The 27,693-nt window shown below is 42.2% G+C and overlaps 1 protein-coding gene across 2 annotated transcripts in view; it reads left to right on the top strand.

Moving 5' to 3' along the window:
- The first annotated feature begins 421 nt into the window (after positions 1-421).
- Positions 422-27,693, top strand: part of sept8a (septin 8a) — a 28,498-nt gene continuing 1,226 nt past the window's right edge. The window contains exons 1-10 of one of the 2 annotated variants that reach the window (XM_044041438.1): positions 425-613; positions 8,842-8,956; positions 9,185-9,380; positions 10,296-10,482; positions 15,009-15,170; positions 16,257-16,353; positions 20,077-20,245; positions 20,358-20,490; positions 20,720-20,889; positions 23,522-24,553. In XM_044041438.1, the coding sequence (XP_043897373.1) occupies positions 584-613; positions 8,842-8,956; positions 9,185-9,380; positions 10,296-10,482; positions 15,009-15,170; positions 16,257-16,353; positions 20,077-20,245; positions 20,358-20,490; positions 20,720-20,889; positions 23,522-23,525 (1,263 nt within the window). In that variant the 5' untranslated portion in view covers positions 425-583 and the 3' untranslated portion in view covers positions 23,526-24,553. Of the gene's footprint in view, positions 614-8,841; positions 8,957-9,184; positions 9,381-10,295; positions 10,483-15,008; positions 15,171-16,256; positions 16,354-20,076; positions 20,246-20,357; positions 20,491-20,719; positions 20,890-23,521; positions 24,554-27,693 lie in introns of those variants that run through there. The other variant, XM_044041437.1, reaches the window with a different exon arrangement.

The raw sequence follows: 27,693 nt of genomic DNA, 5'->3' as shown, positions 1-27,693 counted from the left end.
GGAGACGTTTAACTGTAATCCGGAAACGCTATGAGCGCTCTAGTACGGAGCCCCGGACATGACATGACATGGTAAAAAAAATAAAATAAATTGTACCCACGAAATAGTACGTTATACTTATTTCGTGCGCACGTTATAGCTATTTCGTGGGCACATTTTTTTTAATCATGTCATGTCCGGGGCTCCGTACTCCAGGGCAGCTTTTCATTCACTATATTTTAATACACAACTCTAAGCGTCACTTTAACACCGTAGTTCAACTAATTTTGCGTGTGTAATTTGTCAAGTTAAGTAAACAGGGCTAATTTATTGTGAAAACTGTGAAAAGGGAACTGTTTAGCCCGCGAACGAAGGAGCAGCGGGCTATCGGGGAACCATCTTGTCGCCTGGCTAGGCGTGTTAGCCTCCCCGTCCAGCTAGCAGCCCTCTTCCGTCTTGTGTCCCTCTGCTGCTCCGTCTCTGCTCCGTCAGCGCGGCTCAGTCAGTCAGGCGCAGTTTGGCAGGTTAGCACGGAGGGACGGGCTGCTACCCCTTCTTTTACCTCAGCTCGGTCTGCTCCGCTCAACACTGCACATTTCGCACCATGGCTGCCACGGACGTGGACGTGTTTTCGGTAGGTGGAAAAAAAGCCACGGCGCTCCTCATGTTTGCTCACACCGTTTTTGAGGGCTCAACCCCGGGAGGAAGACTCGGCTGTGATTAGTAAAAGTGTGTGTGTGTGTGTGTGGGGGGGGTGTTAGCCGCCACTGCTGCTGTGCGTGGGTATGTAGCTAATCCCCGCTGTTTAACGGGCTCAGTCAAGGTGACGTGGGAGTGATTCATTTGGACAAATTGAAGACAACGCTCTTCTTGTTTGCTGTTTAAATATTTGTGCCACGTGACATTTTTACATATTTTGTAAACATGCAATCGTTGCCAAGTTCAGGGATGCAGCGACATGAATGCACATAGCTAGCAAATGTAAAACAACGTAAACACAGAACGTTTGTCTGCCATAAAGTCGCTCGTGTGTCACAGAGACAACAGTTCCCTCCGCGTGTAAATAACTGCACGTTTGCTGTGTAAAAGTGTAATTAACGTGTACTGCGCGAAGTCCAAAACATTCATTGACATGTAGTTTCATTTATACTGATTCAGTCACACTGTTCTTTATGTGAGACCACATACAATATGCCAAAAGATGTGTGCACTTTACACATGATGTTTGTACACATTTATTTTATTTCTTTATTTATTATAGCATAGCAGTAGATTGGACACAAGTCATTTCGTCCTAATTCACAATAGAAATCATGACATGAGTATAATTTGTGCATAAGATAACGTTTCTTACTACTTGAGTGCTATTGCTGTCACATCTGATATGATTTTTAATATGTTAGGCAGCCATTTCCAAAATGTTTGATATATTAATCACAACATAACCAGATGCATGTGTTGGATTGCAGTTTCTGGAAATAACTGTACTGGTACTGGATGAGATTGGGATGCATGTATCTTGCGTTATTACACTTTAAAAGTTTGGACAGGAAAACATTCAACAACCTCAGATTTGAACCTGTTTAAGAGGTATTTTGAAATGTGATTCACATCCGCATATTCATCTCAGTGGGAATGGTCTGGATGCCTAAATCAGATACCCAGTCGTCCTTTGCGTCACTCAACAGTCAATACTGACGTCAAAACCGGTGGTGTAGGTGCTGCTCCCTCGCTGCACAGTGGAACTGACCATGACTGCAGCCGGGAAGAGTTTTTCATGTGTGCAAGATGATTCACCAACGACCCGTGCTGATTGGTTGGCTTTGTCTGGACACTCAAATCCAATTTGATCCCTTGAAATTAACAGTGACAGTTTGATTTGACAGAAAATCCCATTAGCCTTCACTTTAAACATAGCCTTAGAGAAATAACTAGCTATTATGTGAGGGATGTGGGCAAATGGACAGTAACAACAGTAAGTTGGTATCCTTTTTTAAAAGTCAATAATTCAGTGAATAATTGTTGCTTACACATTTTATTAAAAGCAATTTTCTGTAAAGTTTAACATTCAAGGAAAAATGAAAAGATTTGACTGAAATACAGTGTAGAAACATTGAACTCTGGCTAAACATTCAGACGCTTTACTGTAAGGTAAACTATGAGGCACACAAGCAAAAGCTTTTGTGTTTCTTAGACGACACGTCTCGCCCCCCTGTACTAGCTATTTATGTGGAAAAGTTCACAAATGTCACCCAACGGAGCATATGTCATGGAAAATCTATATTATAGCGACAGTGCAAAAGCACGGCAGGAGATTTCCGTGGGGTGATAAACCTTTTGGAACAGTTGGATAGTGACCAGCACTGATCTGTCAGAATAAAGAGATTAAGGCCACTCCTTCTACTTACTGGTGCAACACATGTCCATAAAGAAAATTAGCCAAAAAGGAGATGCAGGATTGATTTGCCAGATGACTTTGAAAATTAGGTTCCAGAGGATAATGCAGCCTAGCGGTTTCTAAAACGTCTCCGCTGGAATACGAAATTGGAACGGCTGATTAATGAGAAAAATGCGGGGAATGCAGTGAAACAGGCCGGTTTGTTGGGAGCAGCATAGTTGCCTGACAGTCTGACTTCCTGTCTAACTTTGGGAACTAAGTGAGACCACATTGAACACGCTCATGAGAGTCCGGCAGTTTGCGTAAAATGGGAAACGCTGGTAATGATGTGTAGCTATTGATGGGGATGTGTGGTTGGGTGCGTTGTTGGCCCCACATCAATCTCATCCAGTGGAAGCTGTAGTGTTGGGATAACTATCTAGGCCAGAGCTGCATGAGATGATCGATACAGCCTACAGCTTTGATTGTTTTGTTTTTTTCCCCTTCACCCACTGATTGAACTGGAGTGTGTAGCTGGAGGCCTGCTTGTTGGATTGGTTATGTAATGACACTGCCTGTAACATACTGTGTTTAGCGTGTACAGTGCTTAATGACCCCGAAGAGCATTGTCCACTGCATGCATGTAATTAAATGAGTGTCATAAAGTGTTAAAGGCAAGTTACAGTGCATGCAATTGCAAATAAAGGGATTGTTCCTAAAGGCTTGAACTTAAAATGTCATCCTGTAAGTACTGTATTTATATATTTGCTGTGCACTTACCGATTTCTCAGTAGATAAATCGGTATAATCCTGCGTTTAATATTTAAACACACCCTGTGACTTAAAACACCCTCGTCTAATCCTTGAACCATAATCCCTGCTTTTCCCATATTGCTCAGAGCCTGTGTCATGTTGATCAGTTTTTAGGTCAGATTTTTCACTGACTGCCGTGTGTCATCGGCGTTGTTAGCTTTACAAATAACATGCAGGCCAGAGTTGCCTGGAGGCGACTTTGTTAAATCCGGTATAATGACAGTTTAGCTGTGGTCTGTGGTGATAAGTCAATATCCATCTTTAGAATATGTCGACGTTCCTTCAAAGGCCAGTGTGTGTGTGTGTGGCTCAGAATTGTGATGCGCTCTGATTTAAATAGTCCTCGCACAAGCTAAACGAAGAGTTTCGATGTCATTACACAAAAAAAGTTGCATCTTAGTGCTGTATTTTTAACCACATGTCCAGCTGTGTGAGAGAAACTCTAACATATTCTTTAGGTCACAAGTTAGACCCAATGAATCCATCCACAGTCATGTGGCTTGTTTCAATGTTTTGTATTAACCAGCAGCTCAAAGGGGCCCTTATGTTGTTTTTGAGCTGAAACAATTACCGGATTAATCGATTTACTAAATGAAACTAGTTTTCACATTTTTCTGCTTCTTAAATTAGAATAATTTCTGTTTTTTTTTGCTCCATTTAACAAAGAAATCAGAATCATTCTGGTTTATGGACAAAACAAGACATTTGTTGTTCGATTGATCGAGAAAATAATCGACTGATTAATTAAATTCTGGATGTTTTTAACCTCATGGATATTGCAATGCAAGAAACCTTGCAAGTCACGTCTGAGCTAATTTATTTAAAACCCATTTTATCTGACTCAGCATTAGCTGGTAAAGCCAAATGTTGCCAACTAAGACGGAAAGAAAAAAGATATATATACAAAAAAACAGTTTTAGGAGTTGAGTTTACAGTTTCCTTGAGTCAAAACAAGTGTCAAAAATTGGCAAATGTATGTCAGGTTTAAGTGAATTCACATGTTTAGTGTGTGCAGTTCACCGCCCTGAGTATTCTATTATGTGCAATACTATAGTGTCGATCTGAGAAGGAGAATGCTCTTCATTTTTCTTGGCATACGTGAAAGCCTTATACACACACACACACACACACGTGAGAGAGAGAGAGAACAGTTTACCACATGCTGGCAACTTTCCCCCTCTAATCCATAATAAGTTTTTGGCTTCTTATCACATAACTGACAGAAGACTGAAATGTGTTCACTGGAATCAGACTTTTATTTGACACTTCAGTGGCGGTAAACAAACGGTGTACTTTTCACAGGCCCACGTGAAGATGAACTGTCGTAAAATGGCTCCTGTCTCTACGTCTGTCTTGTTTCACTCATGTTTTTCCGTCTGTTGTGACTGGCGTACAGTAGACGAGTGGTCACGCCGAGCAATAAGTGGCCGTGCAATTGTAGCGCACGAGTGTGGGAGAATCCACAGAGCAATAAATGCACTTTTATGGATGTATATCAGTGGCATCAGTATTGATGGATTCCTTCCAGACATCTCCCTCATCTCAACCGTCAACATTTTTACCATTGCAACACCTCCACCAGCACAAGTAGCAGCAGGAGAATGGCTGTAGCTGCAGATAAGGGCAGCACCTTTAGGTGTGGTTGGATTGTAAATACTGCAAATAAACATATATCCTGTTGGACGATTTGTCCCCAGAAACAATGACTTATCAGTCGTCACACGGTGACACTTTAGAGGACATGAAGCTACATTTACATTTACACTTTCAGTTGGACAGGAAGCAGCAGCAGCAGCAGCAGCATCATCCACTTCACATGTGGTTTACCACTTAAGTTATAACATGTTCTCGTTCTCTTTATTTATGACACTAAATAAAGTTTTTTGCTCACAGTGAGTATGAGCTCCGTTTCTTAGTTTGTCCTCGTTCTTTAAAGTTTGTTTAAAGTCTGTATTGTTGTCCACTCAGGTCCAAGATGGGGAAATAAAGTTAGCACCATTGCTGTGTGATAGAACAGATAGGGCCAGATTAATAAAAATATGACCTAGACTGCAGCTCAGGATGCTAAAACCCAAATCAAGACAGTGACACAACAAACATTTTCATTTCAAAATGATAAGTTGGGAGAAAGGAGGAAGTTAGTTCTCCTATTTTAGCTTAAAATCACATAGAGGATCATACAATACATGAATTAATACACAGTATGTGACTTAAGTGTTCAAATATATGGAATTCAGCATCGCATTTGATCTGGAAAATCAAAGCAAACCAACTCTACACTTTGTGCACATCAGGTTATTGTAAATATCTGTTTGTGTTTGTCCCCTGCACCGAAGCTTCAGCTGCAGTGGTGTGTGTGTGTGTGTGAGTGAGGTGGAGGCTCAGTCCTCAGTCAGTGAGACAGAAGCTGCAAATGCAGGTCAGACACAAGTCAGATGGAGACGGAGGCCAGAAGCTGAAGAGGTGACTGACTAACAACCACAGTGTGGTGAAAGATGAGTTCCCCACACTGAGAGAGATTTTCAGCTCATATCACGATTGTTTATGTAAAAGGTTTCTTTCCATAAAGTGATCCTGCTTCTGTCCTCAGTTGTCAGGTTAAACCCGTGTCACGTGCTGCTGTATTTATTTAACTCTTCAACTTGGGAGAGATGTTGTCACAGCTGGGTGCCTTATGGGATGCTTTACCTTTTGTTTATTGTTGTGCTGAACCTAGCATAATCTAATGGCTAATTCAGCATGCTTTTAATCGTGTCAATTTTTAAACAAATACCGGCTAATAACAGTGAATGAACTAAAGGATGTCAACTACATTGATTTATATTTTAACATTGTTATTTGCATCTACAGAATGCTGACCAGTGGTTTGTCTCTGGCCCAGCTACAGTCGCACAACTGTGTGACAGCAGCCCACAGCTCACGTGGACCGCATCACACAACTCTGTGACGCAGCCCACGTGAGTTGTGCCTCATTTCGCTCACTGCCTTCGTTTCCTGTTGGTGTGGTGGTGACACAGTGGCCCGAGGACTGTGTTGTTACTTTAGCGCCAGGCCGTTTTCCTGCAGCTTTACGCTCCACATGAGGGTCGTGGGCGTTCTGGTGCCAATCTGAGCTGATGGAGGGCAAAAGGCGGGGTAGACAAGTCATTCCTGTCATAATTCATGCTGCTAGACTTCACTTTTTCTGTACTGGCTCGGGTAGGAGGGCTGACAAATTCCTCGCAGTTTCCCTAATTGCTCCTGTCTGTTGGTTTTACATCCTGTATGTGCAGACGGGTGTTGTCGTGCTCTTTTCAAATTAGGAACAAAGAGGAGCTGCATGTCGGGTGTTGTTGATAAAATCAAGTAGGATTTGAGCATAATATTGAGGAACAACTTCCACACAATCCAAGTTTCACTGATTATAACACCAGTTTCCCCTGACATCAGCCATACATCACTGAAGCACATGACCTCAAGTGTAAATTTCCAAACTTTCCCACTTAGACATGATATATTGTCAAATTGCCCTCGAGCAAGAAGTACAGTAATGTGCGTGCGTGTGAAAATGGACACCTAACCAAATAGGGTGTTGGAGATGAATGAGCAGCATGACACTCTTTATTTATATCCTCTCTGGGATAAGCAAGGGCAAATGTTAATTGTCAACTTGTATTATTTGAAACACCTCTTTATGTGTTATTGCACTGGTTTCCTTCCTGGCAAGATAGAAGAGGTCATTTCCTCCTCGTCCTCCTCCTAGCTCACTTACTCCATCTTAATATCTCCATGAGCTGAATACCACAGGGAATCACTGAGGTTGTTTCACAGTGAATTGCAAACCAAAAAAATGGTGACCACCATCCTATTCCCACACTAAATCTATGCATTTTAATCTTCAGTCCATAATTGAATTATTTATGCCATTTGGTGAAGTTCCCTTCATGTCTGGATAGACATCAATAAATTATTTTGGGGGAAAAAAGAAGTTAAAATCCAGTGTAATAGAAGTCTGAACCGATACGTCCTCCATTCATTCCTGTCTGTCCTCTCGTCAAAGCCACGACCGCCTTCAAATTACGCATTACGTTCACTGTCAGACAGCTTTGTTGATACTGACTACATCCTGTCTGAATCACCTGTATAAAAAAAAAGGTTTAGTGACAGGTACGCCACAGAAACTGTCTGTTTTGTCCATTTTTATTAGAATATTACAAGGGCTACAGACAGACAACTTAATTTAGTGACGCTATCAGGAGAATTTGAGCATTTTTCTAGCATTAAATGGGCTACATGTAAGATTATTCATGCATCAAACAGATCATCACCTGTCTTAAAAAGTTAGACCTTACGCAACTCCCTTTTATTGCTTAAAATGACCTGGTAGATTGATTTATAAGAGTCGGGTCAGCTTTTCCCCAAAAATCTAGAAGGTGTAATGTTACGCGAGCTCCCAGATGCCCTCAGGGGTAAACATCAACCACTGCGTTCTGGCCTTTGTTACTGAAGCAGTGAGAAGCAGGTGAGTTGTTGTTTGCTTAGGAATAAGCGGCTGTGAGCACCTGCGAGTGCAAACATAAAGACGAGGCTGAAGTCTATTGATGGCCACATGTGTCGCTACGGAGAACTGTTTTTGGAACTTTCAGGACGTTTCTTCATTTCGCTGGTTGTTTTACAACCGGCATCACGTTGAGTGACGTTTACAGCAGACGTACAGCTCGTATGGATTTGTTTTAATTGGACACGTGTTCATGGAGTTTGATGAACTGTCAGTGACAGTGCCCTGCTGCTCAGGTCATCTGAGTATTGCCTGTCTCAGCTGAGGTCAGATTACTTCCGCTCTCATGCCTGACACATCACATTTTCTCTATCACGCACAAAAGGGCACACATTCGTGCTTGTACACCTACACATACAGTTACTTCAGGCTTGTAACTCATCGTCGATGCATGCACAGCCTCAGTCGAGCACGGTCGAGCTGCGTTCAGCCGAGCTCTGGCTGCCTGCGCTCTGTGACATCACCCTTCAAATATGCAGTCCTTCGTGGCTGAGCCAGACGAGCTCGGGTGGCCCCATTCATCTCAAGGTGATGTCTGTTACCTCCCCCACCCCTTTGTCTCCTCCCACCGACTGTCTGTGATTCAGTCGAGGTAAAGGGAGATAAAAGGTTGGGCTGGTTGTGTATCAGTTGTCTTTATGTGTCTCCACTCCCATGTGTTAATAAACGACAGTAGCTGCTGCGGTGATTGCCAATCGTTATTGTTCACAGATTTGTGTTGTGCCGCTCGTCACTTGACTCGATGATGTGATAGTTTTGGAAAGCGTGATGACAACACAATTGGATTTAAATGAAGATGAACGGTTTCTTATCATGTCTATATCACATTTATTTTCTTACAGTGTGTGATTGTGGCAGGAACCATAAAGAAAGGAAAGTCTTCTAAGACTCACTCGTTCTGTTAAAGTGTGTGGAAGTGTCTTCTATGCTTGTGAAGAATGGTTCTTAAAGCGCACGCCGTCACTCGTGTTGGTTTAATGAGTTTTGCGTCTGCAAATTGAACATCTTGGCCTTTTGATGTTCATCTGCGCAGGAATGTGAAAACGTCAGCCTCTGTGCCACCCAGCTCTTCCTACCTCGCTCACTAATGACTTTACCTCACGTTAGATTTGTCTGTTTTGTTTGTGTCCCTCAGAATGAAGAGAAGCGTAACCTGAGTTTGGGTGGCCATGTTGGATTCGACAGCCTCCCTGACCAACTGGTCAGTAAATCGGTCACTCAGGGATTTTGTTTTAACATCCTCTGTGTAGGTGAGTACCAAATACAGATTGTGTACATGAAGTGGCGTATATGCCATGTCATTACTGCTTGTTTTATTTTTTCACATGAATGTTTTTCCTGACCTGGCCTCCCAGGTGTTGCAGTTAAAAGCCCTGTCTGAAAGCTGATGAATCACTTCCCTGGAGACCTGGAGTAATTAAGTAACTTAACTCTCCTGCACTGTCTCCTGTCTGTCGTGTCTCTCCCACCATCCACAGGGGAGACCGGTATTGGCAAGTCGACGTTAATGAACACACTTTTCAACACCATGTTTGAAAACGAAGAGGCCAGCCATTACCAGAACGGCGTGTATCTGCGGCCACGGACCTACGACTTGCTAGAAAGCAACGTCCACCTCAAACTGACGATCGTCGACACCGTCGGCTTTGGCGATCAGATCAACAAAGAGGACAGGTAAACACAGTGACCATGAAGATCGACTCTAGTCCCGTCTTCAGCTTTGTCATAGAAACATAACAAACACTGTGGATGTTTTACGTCTTAAACTCCAAACTGATATCCCTCCAGACGTCCACACATTCTAGTTTTCTCAGTAGGATGAAAATAGGACAAGTGGGACGGCGATACAGAGGAAGTGGATGCCTTTTGACATTCAGCTGTGGAATGGCGTGCTCCGCAGCACTCTCACGCCCTTTGATAGCAACTTTCTCTCTTGGCCCGTACAAAAACCAACATGCTGGAGGACAGACTCCTGCAGCAGACTGTAAATGCACACAGAGCGAGCTTCCAGAGGTCAAAGTTGGTGCATTCCACAGAGACGATTGAAGATAGATGTGAAGGGAGAGAACAGATGACTGTAAACATGGTCCGAGCTGAGAATGTGGAATACACGGGTTTTGACTTGAGTTTACTTGTAAGCAGTGTGGTTTATTTATAACTTAGTTGCTTAGTTTCCTTTGCTGGTTTTTAAACTGTTCTGGATCACACAGAGAACGTTAAAACTTAGCTGTGTGCTTGTGAATCTTACCAGTGAAAGCAGTGGGAAAAACAGCTGGATTGTTCGTTCAAGAAACAAACTGTGAAGCTTACTAAATCAGCAGTCCTGGAAAGTCTCCGGAAGGTGACTTTTAATTGAATGTTTAATCAAAGTCAGCTATATGAGAAGCTAATTTGCTTTAGAAGTACTTCTAAAATACATTAAGCGACCTTCAAAGATTGCAGCTCTGTTAGTGTGAACAGAAATGCTTTGCAGACTCTCATAAACCAGACACATTTCATGCAGCACTAAGTCGTACGACTCCATGCTGAGATCTGGGCATTTAATCATTCACGTCACTCAAGTGTCTCTTTCTCTTTCTGTTTTGACAGTTACAAGCCCATCGTCGACTACATCGACACTCAGTTTGAAAACTATCTCCAGGAAGAGCTGAAGATCAAGCGCTCGCTGTTCAACTACCACGACACCAGGATTCACATCTGCCTTTATTTCATCGCTCCAACGGGACACTCCCTCAAGTCCCTGGACCTTGTCACCATGAAGAAACTGGACAGCAAGGTACGCCCAGTCATCACACAAACACACATCAACACAATATAGACGACATGTGTCCCCTCTGGCAAAAAACTCTCCCACTCTCCCACTCCCAGTCGTTTCCCATTGTCAGTGAACAATATGAGTGTTTCTGAAATCTGACCTCCGTCTTTCTGAGACGAGGAGATCCCCGATCTTTGTGTGCACGGGTGTGGACTCTGTGTCTCCAAAGAATAAAGAATAAAGAATAAAAAAACACTGCCATGAAGTGAACGTGCAAGGGTTTCCATTTTAGTGTATAGGATATCAAGACACATGCCATTTTTTTGGCGTGAACGTACTGTTTTTGGCTGTTTCTGTGGAAAAAAGTCTGAGGTTCCAGATTCTTCCGTAAGCCCTGCATATGAAAAGATTAACACTTTAAACAGGCTTGTCACATTTTCTAAATTCTCTTCCATAAAATAAAAATGTGTACTACTGCTTTCGAAACGGAACATTCACAGCAAACTCGCTGTTTATAGGTCAACGCGTGGCTACGCAATATCCAATAGTGTCATATTTTCATTTCTCTTGTGATTATTGGTTAGTGCTTCTATGCCACTCATCCAATGAGTTCAACTCGCCAAAGGCACAATCTCTGGCTCGTCTAGTGGAGGAAATCTCAGCACAACAACACTTGGACCATGAAAGAAGGAAAGGGCAGGAGGTGGTGAGGGTTAATGCAGAAGCACAGAGTCATGGAAACCACATAAAGGAATTTAGCTGGAGTAACTTTGCATTTTTATGGTTTGGTTCTTACCAGACTTCACATTGAATGTTTCTGTTGAAGGCTGAGTGCTGCTACCCACCACATTTGTTTACATGTCGTGTATTTATACCACTGCATAACACGCTTGAATGAATTTATCATGTTGACGTTTTTCGATAAACTATTTTTTTTGTTGAGAATCGCTCGGTGTGATAAACACGGCTGAGACCGTTCAACGTGGCGTTTGATCTTCAATCGTGTGTCAAAGTGTGGAAAATGTGGAGAGCACATGTTCCTCAAGTGCCGAGGAAGAGGCAGATACGGTTCAAAATGTGAAAATATGATTTTATTCACGTGCTTAAGGCAATAATGGAAGAGCATTTGGGATTGTTTACTGAAATGCAAACATTTCAACACGTTGTAGTTTCTACAAGCTTTTAAAATGAGCAAGCAGCGTGAAGAGGAAACCTTTTCCTTTACATCTCAGCATGTGTTAACCTGAGTAACTGACGTGTGACTGACTGTAGATACATCATTGGTTTGGGCAGCTGAAAAAATCTAACTGGACTGGCACAGGTTATATTTCAGAGGCATTCACAGGTAGTGATATCTTCAATTTCACCACATTTCCTGTCCTTTTCAGATCTACTTAATAATAATTTGTGTTAACACATGTGACCTGAACTGGACTTCAGTAAGACATAAACCTGCTGGCTTCATAGACCAACCAATGTGTAAACAAATAAAAGCAATGAATTATTATTCAAAGACGTAATAGGGTTAGGGTTAGCAGCAATTTCCTAATTTTTGCACTTTGAGCAAACACGGTCCCTCCATATACAAGGAGCTTCGACCGATTCATGTTGTACTTTGTATGATTTAATGTGCGTATGCTTTTTTCTTTTTACATCCAGTCATAAAACTGTACTGTTCACTTATTGAATTCCATTACTCGTGCTGATTTACTGTTCCCTGCCACTGAGGGCTTGTTCAATGCTGCCACACTCTCTCAGTGTACTGCATACGAACACTAATGATGTCACTGCTGTGGGGGAGTGACAAAGTGGCCACAGTCGCCCTCGCTTGTGTCTGTCGATGCTTTGATAATAAATCCAAAACTGAGCAGATGGTCAGGTTCCTCTGCCAACCATCAACGCACGGCTGCACAGCTCTGCCACATGTCTCCTGATTCAAAACAATGACCATAGCTACTTCCATCCATCCATCCATCCATCCATCTTCTACTGCTTTATCCTCCACATGAGGGTCACGGGACCACTGGTGTCAATCCCAGCTGATATAGGGCGAATGGTGGGGTCCAACACAGGGAGACGAACAATCATCCAAAACACCAAACATTCACCAGGGCCAGTGTTTTTAAGGCATAAACCACAGATGAAAACAATGACAGGAACACCTCCACTGCTCTTAATTATCCCCTTGAGAAAACCAGAATAGCCGTCTGTCGTCAGAGAAAAGTCTTGGATCCAGAATCAAGGATTTTGTTTGTTGCTCCTGTACCGTCTTCACCAGCCAACAGCGCGAAACAAAACCTGCCACCCTGCGTCGACCAAATGTCTCCTCATACAAATCACCACAGCACACACCGGCCAACTTTCTTTATCCCTTTCTTTGAACCGAGCCATGGCAGCTTACCTGGTGCTAAATATGATATTCTTTCCCCTTTTTTATATAAACCACAGAGGCACAGTTAATTTGGCTGGCACACAGCAGCTTTACATGCGATCGTCTCACCTAATGTGTGAAAGCAAAGCAGCTTTCCACATTCTTTCATATGGACCAAACCCCCACGGTGACTTTTTTTCCCCCTCTTTGCACCGTTTGCTGATTCTAAAATTCCAGTAAGGTTGGAAACGGGCTCTTCTCTTCTCCTCTAACACATTCAGGATTTACAGAAGTGTCAGTGCAACAAAGGACTAAGTTTTAGCCCGGGTGGGTGGCCACAGTAAACACCAGTCTGACCTCAGTGGCTCTGCCCTAGCGCTCTGTCCACAGTGTGCACTGCGACCACTGTTTCATCAGAAACCGAGCCAGTGTTGAGTGACCGCAGTGTGGATATTTAGTTTCACAGGCTTGATGGGATGAATGCAGTGGTTTTCTCTAGAAAGGGAAGAGAATATTTGCAGCAGCTGCTCAACACATCAGCATTTGCACTTTCTTTCTTTCCTTGTTTGTCTGAGCTTTAAATGGCTGCAGGTGGACGAGAACGGTGGTTATTTTTCATTTATCTAATAAATGACCATCTAGTCAGTAAAAATAGAGATATAAAACCAGCGAATGGTCACGACTAATCTGTCTCTTTGCTGTGGGGGTGGCACTTTCAAACTGGTTGTCCCACAGACAGATATTTTTGTTTTGTGCTAAATTACATCCATGATAATGATAGCATTTATGTGCCAAAATCTGAGCCTCAATCTGGAAACAGGAGATAAATGAGGAGAACTGCTGTCCTTGTCTGCCAGAGTGCACTGTCACAGGAAAAAGCCACGGAAACTGACAAGGAGGAGCAGACTGTTGATTTTGTTGTCAAGGCCAGACAATGGTGTTTTTCTTGTAAACTGGGGATGATTCACCAACCCCCCCCCCTCCCCACAGAGGATCTTTGAAGGCCCAGCAGTGGAGGAAAGTTGAGGAGATTGAAAGAAGTCTCCTTTGTTTTGAATGTAGATTTTTCTTAAAGAAAGAGCTCACCGTTGCTTGTTGATCATATGATTTGCAGAGGTCATCGGGCTGGAGTTGTAGTCAAACAGAATTTAGTTTGAATTGCAGTTCCATTCGCCTCAGTTATGATTAAATGTAAGATTAACACAAAAAGTTGTGTTAATGTCAATGTTATTTGTGTGATTATCTCACATAAGCTGCTCTGATGTGGTTACAGCTGCATGTCTGTCATTTTTAAGTTGGTCGCACTGAACAAACACTCTGTGCTATTTAAGAATACTCTCTGCGGCCAGCTGGGAAAACCCAGTTATGGGAAATTATAACAAATATCACTCAAATATTCCCCTCCCTCCTCACTGACCATTTCAAGAAACTGGCAACACAGCATTGAACTAAACTGATGTTTAAAAATGAAGCATTATGAGCCTGTAATTTGACTCCTAACAAGCTGTGGCTCTTGTGCAGTATGTAAATGATAATATGCAGGAATCCACCCCACTTCTGTGTAATCCATACTGCCACACAGCTGTTTTCTGTTTATTTCTGCACATCTGCTGCTTATTGTATGTGTGTTTTCTTAATCACTGTTTGTTTGTTTGTTTGTTTGATTTATCTATTGGAGTTCTGACTGTGCTCATGTGCTGTGTGGCGTCGCTGCAGATGGGCTTGTATGCTTTTCTGAGACATGATTGGTTTATATTTGTAAATTCGGTCTTAATTGGATCTTGCTTTTGCGACTGTACACATTTAAGGATTTGTTTTGACCAATAAAATCACATACCAATAGTTGATTTCATAGTAGAGAACAGTAATGTTCACTTTCAGTAGCTGCAAATTAAATTTGTGCTACACTAATTGAAATTGCCATAAAGACCACTGAATTGTATTATCGTCGTAAGTTGGTATTAATTTGCTCTCACAGACTCCCTGGGTCCAGACTCCTGCTTCTCCCAGCAGACAGAAAGCAATCATGCTATTATTTCCTAGAGAGTAGAATGAACTACTGCAGCTCCATCTGGGGAAAAACAAATCCTCAATCTGACGAGTCTCAGTCGACTCTGACTGATGTTTGGAATAAGGGGACAGCCACCTAAATGATTCTTTGCCTTCTTTTCCTCAGGTCAACATCATTCCCATCATCGCCAAAGCGGACACAATCTCCAAGAGCGAGCTCCATAAATTCAAAATAAAGATCATGAGCGAGCTGGTGAGCAACGGCGTGCAGATCTATCAGTTCCCGACCGACGACGAAGCGGTCAGCGAGATCAACTCCTCCATGAATGTGAGTCGTGACGTGCGGTTGGAGCTCTGTGTGTCTGTAGACTTGCACTGTCGTGTCTGTAGCAGCACACGTGTTAAACATCTGTTAATGGCAGCGTGTGTTGACACAGTTTTATTTGCTTTTTAACACATGTTCCCAAATGTTAAAGTTTCTCTTGCTTAGACACTTTGAAATCAAACAAATCTGTCACTGCATACGTGACAAAAACACTATTATTGTTAATTAACATGTGCATGTGCTTGGTGATATAGTATATTATACACAAATGTGATACATACACCAGCTCTGTCTAAATATACCAGTATAGTATGTTTTTCCTTGTCAATATAAACTAATTACATACAGATATTGTAAATAAATGGAGAAGCTACATTCTCACGAGGATAAAAAAGATAATGCTGGTTCTTACAGAGGCAGTGCTTGTACAGTATCCCCCCCGTCTATTCATAGTCAGTTACATCAGCGCCCACACGCAACAGCGTGTTCCTCTGAGCTGTAAACAGCCAGCTGGTTCCAAATCACCACCTAATTTTTGAGGTTCCCGTCGGGCACTTTTTTCCCCTCACGATGCCTCGCTCCTGTCGCCAGGGCATAGCTCCTGGTGCATTTAGAAAGTGTGTGTGTGTGTGTGTGCGCGCTTAATCACTGCAACAGAAACGGCCTTACAGCCACAACACGGCCGCATTTAAACTAAAAACAGAGCTCTGCAGCAGCTCATTTGTCAGCATGGTTACTCTGCGCCTTGGTGTGGTCTGTTTGCCAAAGATAAGAGAGGCAACGGCCACGGTGGGAAAAAGGTTTTCCTTTGGATTCAAGCGCACAATATGCAATATCAGGCGCTACGGGGGTCCTCCCAATCGAAACATCAACAAACAGTGTTTGTGCTTTACGGGGAGAGATACCAGAAAATTACAAGCCACTGTAAATGAGACGACGGTCCCTTAGTTTGAATAAAAATACAGATTTCTGTGGATGTTGGAAACGTTCACGCTGTTGTTTTTACAGATATAAGCTTCTGTTGATTCTTCCGTTTGCCTCTGCGACATTGTGAACTTTTTATCCCACACTTTTTCCCCCCCTGTGCAGGCCCATCTGCCGTTTGCTGTGGTGGGGAGCGTGGAAGAGGTCAAAGTGGGGAACAAAACCGTGAGGGCCAGGCAGTATCCCTGGGGCGTTGTGCAAGGTGAGAACCGTTTGATGTACGATTAACTCGCGGAAAATGCAACGGTGAGCGCATGAAGCAGCTGATGTGTCTGGTTTAATTCGCAAAAATGGTTTAAAACAGTTATCCATTCAATCAAACAGCGATACAGTAATGAATGGGAATAAGTCGGACATCATCATTGCCTATAGAACCCCAAATCCTTAGATTTATAGTCATGTTGCCCTGGTATAATTCATTCTGGTGTTTTAGTTTGTTTACAACCTACTGTGGCGGGAATTTAATTGGTACATTTCAATGTGGTATTATGTGGTAATGGCACATTATTATTCCAGAGGCCTGTTAACCAGCAAATGCACAATGAGATTGCATCATGTATCAGGGTTCTTCAGGGATTTCATGCGGTCATGGGTGTGTCATATTTTTAGAGGAAATAGATGGCTCAGAGTCTCTCCAGCCCCTGTGGGCTTGACTCTGTTTTCTCTGTTCATGTGGAGGATTCATATCATTTTTAAAGACTAGATATCCAAATAATTGGTTAAGAAACAAGAGGTGAGTCGATCATGTAAATAACCCGTAACCCTGAGAAGAACCAAAGACCAAAACCTGTATTGATAAACACATGCTGCTCAACTTTACCTGACAACACACGTGCAAGAGAATGGACAAAGTAGCACCTTCCTGCTTTAAGTTTAGTTTAGTTTAGTTTAGAGTAATCGCTTGGTCTATAAAATATCAGAAATCCAAAAAATGTTGATGAGTATTTGTCATTTTGTCTTGTTTTTGTCAACAAACCAAAATGATGGACTTTTAATGATGTCTTTGTTTTATGGAGCAAAGAAACAAAGAAACAAAGAAAATATTCACGTTTGAGAAGCGGAAACAATCAGAAATCTTGAAAAAAAAAGCTTCAAAACGATTAATCGAGTAATTGCTTCAGCTCTAACGTGTGGGATCTGTTTTATACATATACATGCATGACTATTTTGTCAGTATCCATGGTGAGCGATGTTTCCTGCTTTTGGCAAAGTGGCGAGTGCGTCCTCTGGTTTTCCTGTTTATTTTTACCTCCCTCTCCATGTGAAGCACCCTGCACAGCTGCGAGTGTGACTCCATGTGGAGTGACGCTGAAATGAAGGGCGAGTGAGTGACTATTTTTTAAAGGAAATGGCCTGCATGTGATGCCGAGTATATGCTGTTAAACACCTTTCCCCCTGCAAAGATCACCTGTTGTGTCAGGGATTTGGGGACCTTTTGTTTTACCAAGGTTCATTCTGCTGCACTTCGTCAATTAAACAGAGTTAACGGTTTCATTTAATTTAATAAAGCCTGGCTTGGAGTTGTGCCGTGAGAATATATACAGCTCAGATGGGAGTTAGACTCTCACTGATGCTTTCTGCCTCTCATTAACTCCCCCTCTTTGTTCGCTGCTCTCCCTCTCGCTCGTCCTCTGACCACTCTCATTCCTCAATCCTCGGAAGACGCTGTAGTTATTTATAATGTCTGCCGCTGTGTGTCTCATCGGGGGATGCGTCCCTCTGGGGCTCCATCAGTCACTAAGATGCTGCAGTCCAGTCCAGTGTCACAGTGAATTGAACAATCTGCAAGACATTATCTCGACTTCACTGTCATTTCTCTGTGGTTTGTCTCAATTTGCAACGGGGACATTCCTGAGTTTATCATTTTTCAACAGCAGTGGAGAAAATGGGAAATGTTAGGCAGAAATATTGATGCTGCACGTCAAGAATACGCGTTCATAAAGGAATTCTATTTCAGCCAAATGTGAACAAATGAGAAGTCACAATGCCCCTTAATACAAATTGAATAGAACCTCTGTTTGGTAGCAAATATTAGTGTCTAATGGGATGTAATACAAGATAACTGCTTTGCTCATTGTCGGGCACGCTTGCAAACTGATGGCACACAGTGTGTGTGGAGGACGGGGGCCAAAGGAAGACAGAAGTGTCTGTGTGTTATGACACTCGGCTGACTGAAAGGAGGGTTGTGTATCGCTGGAAACAGTCTGTAGATGCCAAATGTCATGGAGATGGGTTATGGTAACCTCTCTTAAGAGCCATGGGAAATTTCCATTGACTTGAAGAGAAGACAGAGGATGGGCTGTGCACTGACACAGAGTCGTTTGGAGGAGGTGTTTATCTTTTTCGTCTTTGGTGAGATCCAAAGAGGAATGCTGTGTTTTCTCTGAACTCAAAGATTTCTGTGATGTATCAGCAAACCCATGGTTCTTCTCTGCAGGCTGCTGTGAATATGTCAATATTTAAAACATGTTTACAGAACAGGTTGTGGTGGTGACTTGTTGCCTTTAAGAAGAAGAAGGCACAACAAGATGACAGTTAACAAGCACCTGTCAAAGCTTAAATTATGGACAATGTGAAACTATTTAGACTATGTGCAAGAAATATGCCATTTATGTTTGGAAGGTTGTGCTTTGCTGTTGACCTCACTTTGTTGCAATGTTGCTCCTATCGATGGACCAAAGAGTAAAATGTTTTAGCTGCATTTTGGTCAAATTTACAGTTACATCAGTGTTGTCTTTGCACAAATTGATGTATACAACAACACATATTTAGATAATCTGCACACTCTTAGTGGACGTCAGCAAAGTTCCTTTATTGGTTTACTTGTCTGTGAAGTCATGAAGATGTCCTCAGAATCCATAAAATCATTCTCAGTAACTTGACGATACCTGAACACGTTCACAAAAGCCACAATATTAATAAGCAGAATTTGTCATTCATTTATTACATATCTTGACTTTGAAAGTGTAATTCAAGATATTGAGCTTTTCTCTCTCCATTCAACATTGTAATTCATAAAAAAGCAAAACATTCCAATGCAGGGCTGATGCTCAGAGATAATTTTATTTGATTGGCAGCTGTGTTTCTTTTCGTGTGTGTGTGTGCGCTCAGATTTCCTGAGGGCGTAGCAGTCAGAGAGAGGACTGGCCCTCTTTTTAGCTCTCAGCAGGGGGACAATGCAAAGAGACTCTTAATTTGATGCTAAGTGAACATGCAGCCCGGATTTCTGTTTTTAACTCTCCCTCTACTGATGTGTGGTTAGCCAGCAAAGTGGAGCTATAAAAATAAAAGAGTGATTTTACCCAGCTGCATCACCGCTATCATTTCATGTTTATAGTTTAAAGCTTGGGTCCAAATATGTTGGAAGTAGAAGAGGAGGAGTTGGTAGTTAATTAACTTCTTCGACTCCATTTAATGACAAAAATGATCTTATTACCCTCAATGGGATGTTTGAGTTGTTTTGACACACCGTGGTTTTCCATGAGGAGAAGCTAAACGCTACGATAACCGAGCATTGTCATTTCATTACTGTCTTCACATTCTCAGAGCCTAAACATCCCATCATCCTCCACTGCTCCGGTTTCTACAGATATTAAACGGTGTTAAATACAACAATTTAAAGTATTTTTCTCATCAAGCACAGATTCTCTGGTCATGTGATTGCCCCACACTGACCTCTTTTCTGGACTCAAACGTAACAAAGATGTTCATCCTCTTAATTTTAAGTGCAGTTAAATGAGGTGACCTGTGGTTTAGAAGGTTTCATCTGAATGGAAATGATGCTTCCCTTGCTCTGCTCTTGCTGTCTTTTACCCAACACAAATTCATTTAGCTCTGACTCAAAGTGTAGAATAACTTTACTTCGTGTCGTGTCTGTCATGTGCTGTAAATAAACAGCTGTGCTGCTGTTTCTGTTTGTCCACAGTTGAGAATGAGAGCCACTGCGACTTTGTGAAGCTCAGGGAAATGTTGATCAGGGTCAACATGGAGGATCTGAGGGAGCAGACCCACGCCCGCCACTACGAGCTGTACCGACGCTGCAAGCTGGAGGAGATGGGCTTCAAAGACACAGATCCTGACAGTCAGCCGTTCAGGTAGAGACAGAGACCGAGACAGAGTTTCTATTGTGCACAGAGACAGCACCCGCTCTAATTAAAATTAGATTCCATCCTTTTCATCCTTGTCATCCTTTCTTCTTCTCTCCAGTCTTCAAGAGACGTATGAGGCCAAGCGGAAAGAGTTCCTGGGGGACCTGCAGCGTAAGGAGGAGGAAATGCGACAAATGTTTGTCAATAAAGTCAAAGAGACAGAAGCGGAGCTGAAGGAGAAGGAGAGAGAGGTGAGTCTGGGCAAATGACTGCGCAGTAAACACACCCAAACACCCAGAATCAGACGTTTGCTAGGCAGATCCTTCATGCTGATGTTTGATGTTTTTAGAGCTTTTTAAACTCCAAACCCTTCTGTTACATAACACGCGATTGTTCAAGAGAGGAAGGGAAAAAAAAAGGATCAGTGCCGTCCATCTGTTATCTCATATCTTTGTCTTGTTCTCTCCTCCCTCTCTGCAGCTGCATGACAAGTTTGAGCAGCTGAAGCGAATGCATCAGGAGGAGAAGAGGAAGGTGGAGGAGAAGCGGAGGGACCTGGAGGAGGAGATGAACGCCTTCAACAGGAAGAAGGTGGCAGCTGAGACGCTGTCTTTATCTCAGCCCCTCAAAAAGGACAAGGACAAGAAAAAGTAAGGCGCTCCCTCCTCTCTGTCACACACTCACCTCATTCTTCTTTTCCTTCTCTGACTAATCCACTTGACTTAAATCCTGAAATGATTTCTTTCTCCCTATTTCTATGCAGTTCTCTCCTCTAACTTTGTCTTTTTCCTTCTCCGAGTCTTTAAGGTGCATGTTTTTTTTTATTCTGCTTCACACTAATGAACCTTACGTTGAATGTGCTCTGCTGGGTTTTTTTGTCAACTTATCTCCAACACGCAAGTATTTCAGCCGTTCTAAAGGCCTGGCATGCGCTGAGGAAACTTCCCTTTCTGTCTGGCCCAAGCTTAACATTTCCTGTTCTTTCCCCCTTTTCTCTTTGGCTCCGCTCTAATTATTCAGGATGTCCAGGGAGGAGGCAGTGAACCCTCTCTGTGAGACAATGGCAAGCTTGGCTCAGTAATGGCTGCTGCTGTTTAAAGGGGACATATTATACCCTATTTCCCCAAATTAAAATAGTTCACTGGTGTCCTAATGAACATGTCAGTGACATGCCTTAGTCAAAATACCATAAGGATGAAGCATCATAGCAGTTCAATAACCCTGCTAAGCCCGCCCCTTTCAGAACAGTCGGTTTTCGTGCATGGTCCCTTTATATGCAAATATGACACAGGCAAACACACACCCACTTCTTCCAGGGGGTTTCTGATTTGTCCTCTTTACAGCGCTTTACAGCTCTATTCGTCTCCCCCTCCCTCCACTAGTTCTCTGACAATATCAACATGGCAGCGTGCGCGAAAAACAGCGAGAGTGCCGTCACAGGAAGAGACGTCCTACATAAGGACCGAGCCGAACACTGTCCAACTGTGAATCAGTTAAAAACACTTAGGAACAGCACCGCTGATCGCCACCGCTGATCGCCAGCAGCGCGAGGCGAGCTGCATAAACAGCTGCTGTATATGACTGTATCAGACTGAGTCTGTGCTCCGGTCATGGAGGACGTACTGAACAAATATTTTTAATTAGGACGTGTCAGAATGGTCAGTTATGAGCTCTGTGTGACCTTTTCTTAACAATGTGTGTGTTTGTACGTCGGTGAAATACGTCCCCTGACTAAATACGGCAACCGCTGGCCGCAGTCTGATGCGAAGTGGTGCGAACACACGAACACACGTTTGCTGACTTTATCCGGCACATTAGCTTCATATATAAAATCCTCTGTAAAACACTGTGCTCCACTGTGCAGCCACCAACAGCACACTTGTCCCTCCGCGTTGACATAATACCGCTCTTCCTCCCTCGCCTGCACTCTCGCAGGGACAAGGTGGAGCTAAGGTGGAGCTCTCCAAGTAAACTTACTGGTGGGCGGTAACATTCGCGGTGAAATGCGCATGCTGCCGTCATAAGCGCAGGGAATTCAACATGGAGTGTTTTATCGCCTATACTTACACTAAGGGGGACCACGAAAACATGACTGAGTATTCTTTTTCCACACTTTGGCGACTGGTAGGGCCTCCAGAGTCCCAAATATAAGTATTGAAATGGTTAAAAAGTTGATTTTGCATAATATGTCCCCTTTAAAGGGCAGAACACAGCCTGTTTTTAATAGGTTTATGCCGATGGTGCGTACAGATATCAGAGGGTGACTGATGGCGATGTTTAGATATCTGGGCTTAACTTCAGTGACCAGTTATTATATATTATATAACACTAACAACCTCTGTCTCTTTAATCTACTGTAAAGTTCCCAGAAACTAAATATTAGATCCATGAAAAAAGAAAAAAAACTTTTTTTTAAATAATTTTTATTTGACAATCGATTCATTGCTTTGAGTATTTTTAAGGACTTAAAATAAGTTTTACTGATTTTTTTCAGCTTCTTGAATGTGAATATTTTCTGGTTTCTTTGCTCCATAGAACAAAGAAATCATTAAAACGAGACGTTTGAGAACATCGTCCTTTCTAGGTTTTGAGAAACACTGACATATTTTGACATTTTCGGACATTTTATGGACCAAACGATTACTCAGCCCTAATTTCACTTCATAACAAAATTTTTATTTGATATTAGGTGCTGGTTTCAGGTCATTGTAGCACAGGAGGACACGTGTGTATGTGATCTGGGTTTTTATTTAACCCGAGATATAAGATGATCTCTTAGTTGTTGTTGAAGTAAAGCTGTTTTAGGTCTTACAGAGTCTGTGAATACAGTAAATATCTGCCGCCGTTTGTTAGACCTTGAATGTTGGGAGTCCCTTGAACTTGAATCTTTAAATGAAACTTCCCTGATGTGATTTGCACGTGACTTGTAGTCAGCACAGTCTCACTCCTGATGAAACTCGCTACTCTTGGACTGTATGAGGCTCAGGAAGGATTTATGTGAGGATCTGTGGCTCCACCTTGTGGCCACATAAAGACCTTTCTACTATTGAGGCTGTAGGAATGCTGATCTTCCATTTTGTGTGTTATTTTCCCACTTATCCTTTGCTTTTTAACACGTTAAAAAGTAACTTATTGTTTAATCGCAGATGACCTGAGGTTTTCCGTTCACTAACACTCACAGTGACACGACTCATCTTTGCTTTATCTGTCTTTGTTATTAACGTATGATTTATTTCATTTGTTGTCGACTCATTTAATTTATTTTTCTTTATTGTTTTTCAGTTAATTTATGGGTGCTGTTTGCCCCTCCCACACACGACCATGGATTTGTCTTCCATCACCATAGCAACGACAACACCTTTTTTTTGTGTTTGTTTTACTTGTTTTTTTTTGTTGTTTTTTTTCTTGACATTCCATCTCACATTGTGCACATGGACCAAAGACACTGAGGATGATGATGATCACGATGATGAAGCCACAGGGGGAGAAAAGAATGAAAGATGGTGAGAGAGATAAATATGTTCAGTCAGGACCTTTTTATTCTGTTTGTTTTGGACACTTTTATATTGACATAAATATGCAATTTGTTTGAACGTCGTGATTCCGAGATGATTTGTTTCCGACTATTGACACAGAAACGAGAGGTTAGAACCACAGCGTGACGCACCACAGTCAAATATTTGAAACAGTTCAGTGTATATTTAAAGAAAACATTTTTTTTAAATAACTCGATGTGTCGTGCAGGTGTGTCTGTTTACCTTTTTGTTTATGACTTCAAATAACAGTAGAATAAATCCCTATATGAAAAGAGTCCAGATAATACATATAAATAACAATAAAACTGAGTACCTGTATACTGTATATATTATTGCATATACGTAGGTACTGACAACCCCAGTCTTAAATAAATAGAAACTTATGCAATATTCTGGTGCTGTTTCCTATTAACTCAGTAAATGTATGTGAATATTTCCTCGAGCTTTACGCGGCTTAATATGCAAAATGTACTAATTTTGTCTAACGGTGATATTTGTAAGAAGCACACGTGACGTTGTCAGTGATGTCATTCTGTTGTAAACATTGAGCGATCACCTTGACGTGAGCGTTGTTACAGTGGACACACACGGACACATGAAGCCAGTATATACATGTATATGTACACACACACACACACACACACACACACACACACACACACACACACAGACACACACAGATCCAGGAAAACATACAAGCCTCACACTCGTACGGCGCAGACGAGAGCAGCTCTATTTACTGTCTGTTGTTGGAAATAAATGCAGCCACCCACTACCACCAACGTCGCCGCCGTCTTCTGCTTTGATGTCTCTGTTACATTTGTTTTGTTTGACAGTATTTAAGTCCTTTTTAACGTGTGTTTTTATGTTTTCTACACGTATACACACGCGGTCGTCTGCTTGAGACAGGATTTCCTGTTTGGTGTTTGCCAACTGCATCGCTGAGTAATGTTTGCTTAGTCTGCACATAATTCTCTCTGCATTCATCACGGCACTGCTGACCTTAGCTGTGTGTGTGCGTGTGTGTGTGTGTGTAGTATGCGAGTACACAAACTGCAGCTGGTTGTTGAGAAACCACATGACTGCATTTGAACAGCCGAGAGCGACTTCTGCACCGTCTCCGTGTCTTTGTAACAAACTGTTGATAGTGTTTGTGTTAATATTCCATAATGCGCTCACTTAAATATTGACTGTTATCAAGAACTGAGATTATTGCTTTCACTTGCTGTTTTACACTCAAGTTTTTCCTAGGAAACATTTTTGAGTGTGTATCAGGCCTTCAACTGGCTTTTATTAGCAGCTGTGTTGACAATCGGGGGAAAAAAGGGAACTTTACCATCATTATGTCATAGATGTCAGTGACTTCTTCAAACTGGATCATTATTTGTGTGTCGAGTAGAAAGTGAAAGCACAGTATTGACGACATCCTCACTTAGTCTTCTGTTTACTGTGAAGGCTAACAGAGAGTAACCGTGTAAGCTCTCACCCAACATCTGGGTATACTTGCAGCAGATGTTAAAATCTAGTTTGTAAACACAAAAATCACCAAATAAATGTGTCAGAAAACAAGTTTGTTGCAACAAAAGTATAAATGTCTTAAGCCTGCTGTGATTTATTGTCAGAACTCATGCAAGGGCCTATCTGTGTGGAGTTTGCATGTACGTGGGCATCCTGTCCGACTTCCTCCCAGTCCAAAAACATGCAATATGAGTCAAATGTTCTCTTTACTGTGAAGGCTCGTCAGTAACTGTGTAAGCGCTCACCCAACATCTGGTGCAACACCTCAAGAGATGTGTTGCACCAGATGTTACAATGTATGTTTGTAAACAGAGATGTCACCAAAAAAAGGGTTAGAAAACAAGTCTGTTGCAACAAAAGTATAAATACTTTCAATGTTTGGCCTTAAACGCTGAATGATGTCCGTTACTGTTCAATATAGTGATTTATTGTGAGAGAAATGATCGGATTGGCTTATACGGAGTCTCCTTCCAGAACATGACACTTTTTGACTTTTGAAGTCGTAGCTTTATTTCTGTGTTAAACAAAAAACATAAGAGATAGCTGCCTCAGTATTTGGAGTAAAATGGAAAACAAACAAAACAAACTGGTGCAGTGTCCACTCAGACGCCGGCTGAACCAGCCGCAGCATATTTAACTTTTGAAAAGAAATCGACAGTACCCAGTTCACATTAAAAAGCACCGGTTCAGATTTCTTCCTCTGAACACGGACTGCAGCAGCCTCGGATCCAGAAATCAGCCAAAATGAAAACACGTGAGAATTCAGTAATAATGAAAGTGACCACAGATCTGACAAAGCTGGGTCACGTCAACATTTCAGGTGTAAACAGACAATCTCATGATAGTCCCACAGTCTGGCGTTGAACTCCTTTTTCGAAAAGGTGCTCGTGTTTGATATGTAAAGTAAATCTTTCCAGACTGAAGCGTTAAAGATATTTAAAAAAAGAAATGTGCAGCATTTAGTCACAGAAATTAAAGCTTTCATTTGGTGAACTGTAGCTTTTGTAAATAAAACTAGTTGACACAGCACAAATGTTATTAAGTACAAGTAAAAAGATTAAAATAATAAAAATATATATAATTATTTGAATTAAAAAAAAAAAGTGCTATCTGGCTCTGGTGGGAACCCGAGCACCAAAAATGTCTCGCAAACAAAACCAGCATCGACTTTCAAACATAAAAAATGTCTTGGCCTCAAATTCACGTTTTATAAAAACACACACGACTGCAAAATTCTCATCCTTTACAAACTTATGACACAAAGTGTGATGGATTTAAAAAAGAAAGAAAGAAAGAAGTGGCATCATTGATAAGGTCGAGAACTTAAATGGACCAACATTCACATTTCACTTGTCGTGCTCAAAAAGATTCCTGACGATCTCTCCTCCGTTGCCGTGGCGTCAGGAGAGAAGACGAAGTCGTACACTGATCCACAGAACCAAAACTTTACCACGATGAAAGTAGTAACATGAGGGGGTTACACTGTATCTATCACCTTAGCTACTTATTAAACTTAGAATTAATGTGCTGAGTTAACTTCATCTTAACTGAAACCTGGGAAAGCTGATGGACAGCGTGAACGAACCTCCCTCTAGTTGACGGCAGGATGCAGGGGCGGACAGGGGGAGGAGTCTTTTTGCTGGGGCTCGTCACTTCCCCCCGCCTCAGGGTTCGCGTCTTCACTGTACAAGCACCGGAAACCATCGTAATACTCGTCGCAGTCTCCCTGCTCCCTGCTGTTGCTGCTGCGCCCCCTCCTGGCCGCCTGCCGCAGCTGCCGCGCCGGGCTCCAGACTCGCTCGCCATCTGGGATCTGGCTGCTGTCGAAGATGTAGATGGCGTTGGCCGGCAGGGAGAACTCCAGGCTGCGCAGATACTCGTCCACGATCTCTTTGCAGTGGATGAACTCGACGCTGTCGACCTTTGAGACGGGAGAGAGAGAGAGAGAGGGGAAGATGGATGTACTTGGTCAATGTTCATATCTAGAGATGACAAGGCCTCCATTTTTGTTTCATATTGCATTAAAATAACCTCTTTCCTTCTATGTTTTTAACCATATCAAAACATTTGTTACAACATGCTTCGTCTAGGCAAGATCATTAAACTTAAATTGTCATTGTTGCCCTGCATTTAAAGTTCAACTTTCCTCTAAGTGACCTCTGAACCATCGCTTAGTTATGCTTATGAACATCCATTATTTTCTCTGTTCTTATTTTACAGGTATGTCCCTGATTCCAGGGCTTCAACATCCAGACTTTGCTTTACTATTAAAATCGTTATTATTATTATTATTATTACTACTATTGTCATCCATCCTTCATATCCTTTTCCGAGGGTCGCATGTGTCAGGACGAATCCCAGATGACGGGAAGTTGGAGCGAGAGGAACTGTCGCACTGGA

Source organism: Solea senegalensis, linkage group LG13 (assembly GCF_019176455.1).
Source record: "Solea senegalensis isolate Sse05_10M linkage group LG13, IFAPA_SoseM_1, whole genome shotgun sequence".
Classification (NCBI taxonomy): domain Eukaryota; kingdom Metazoa; phylum Chordata; class Actinopteri; order Pleuronectiformes; family Soleidae; genus Solea; species Solea senegalensis.
This window is presented reverse-complemented; position numbering and strand designations above follow the sequence as displayed.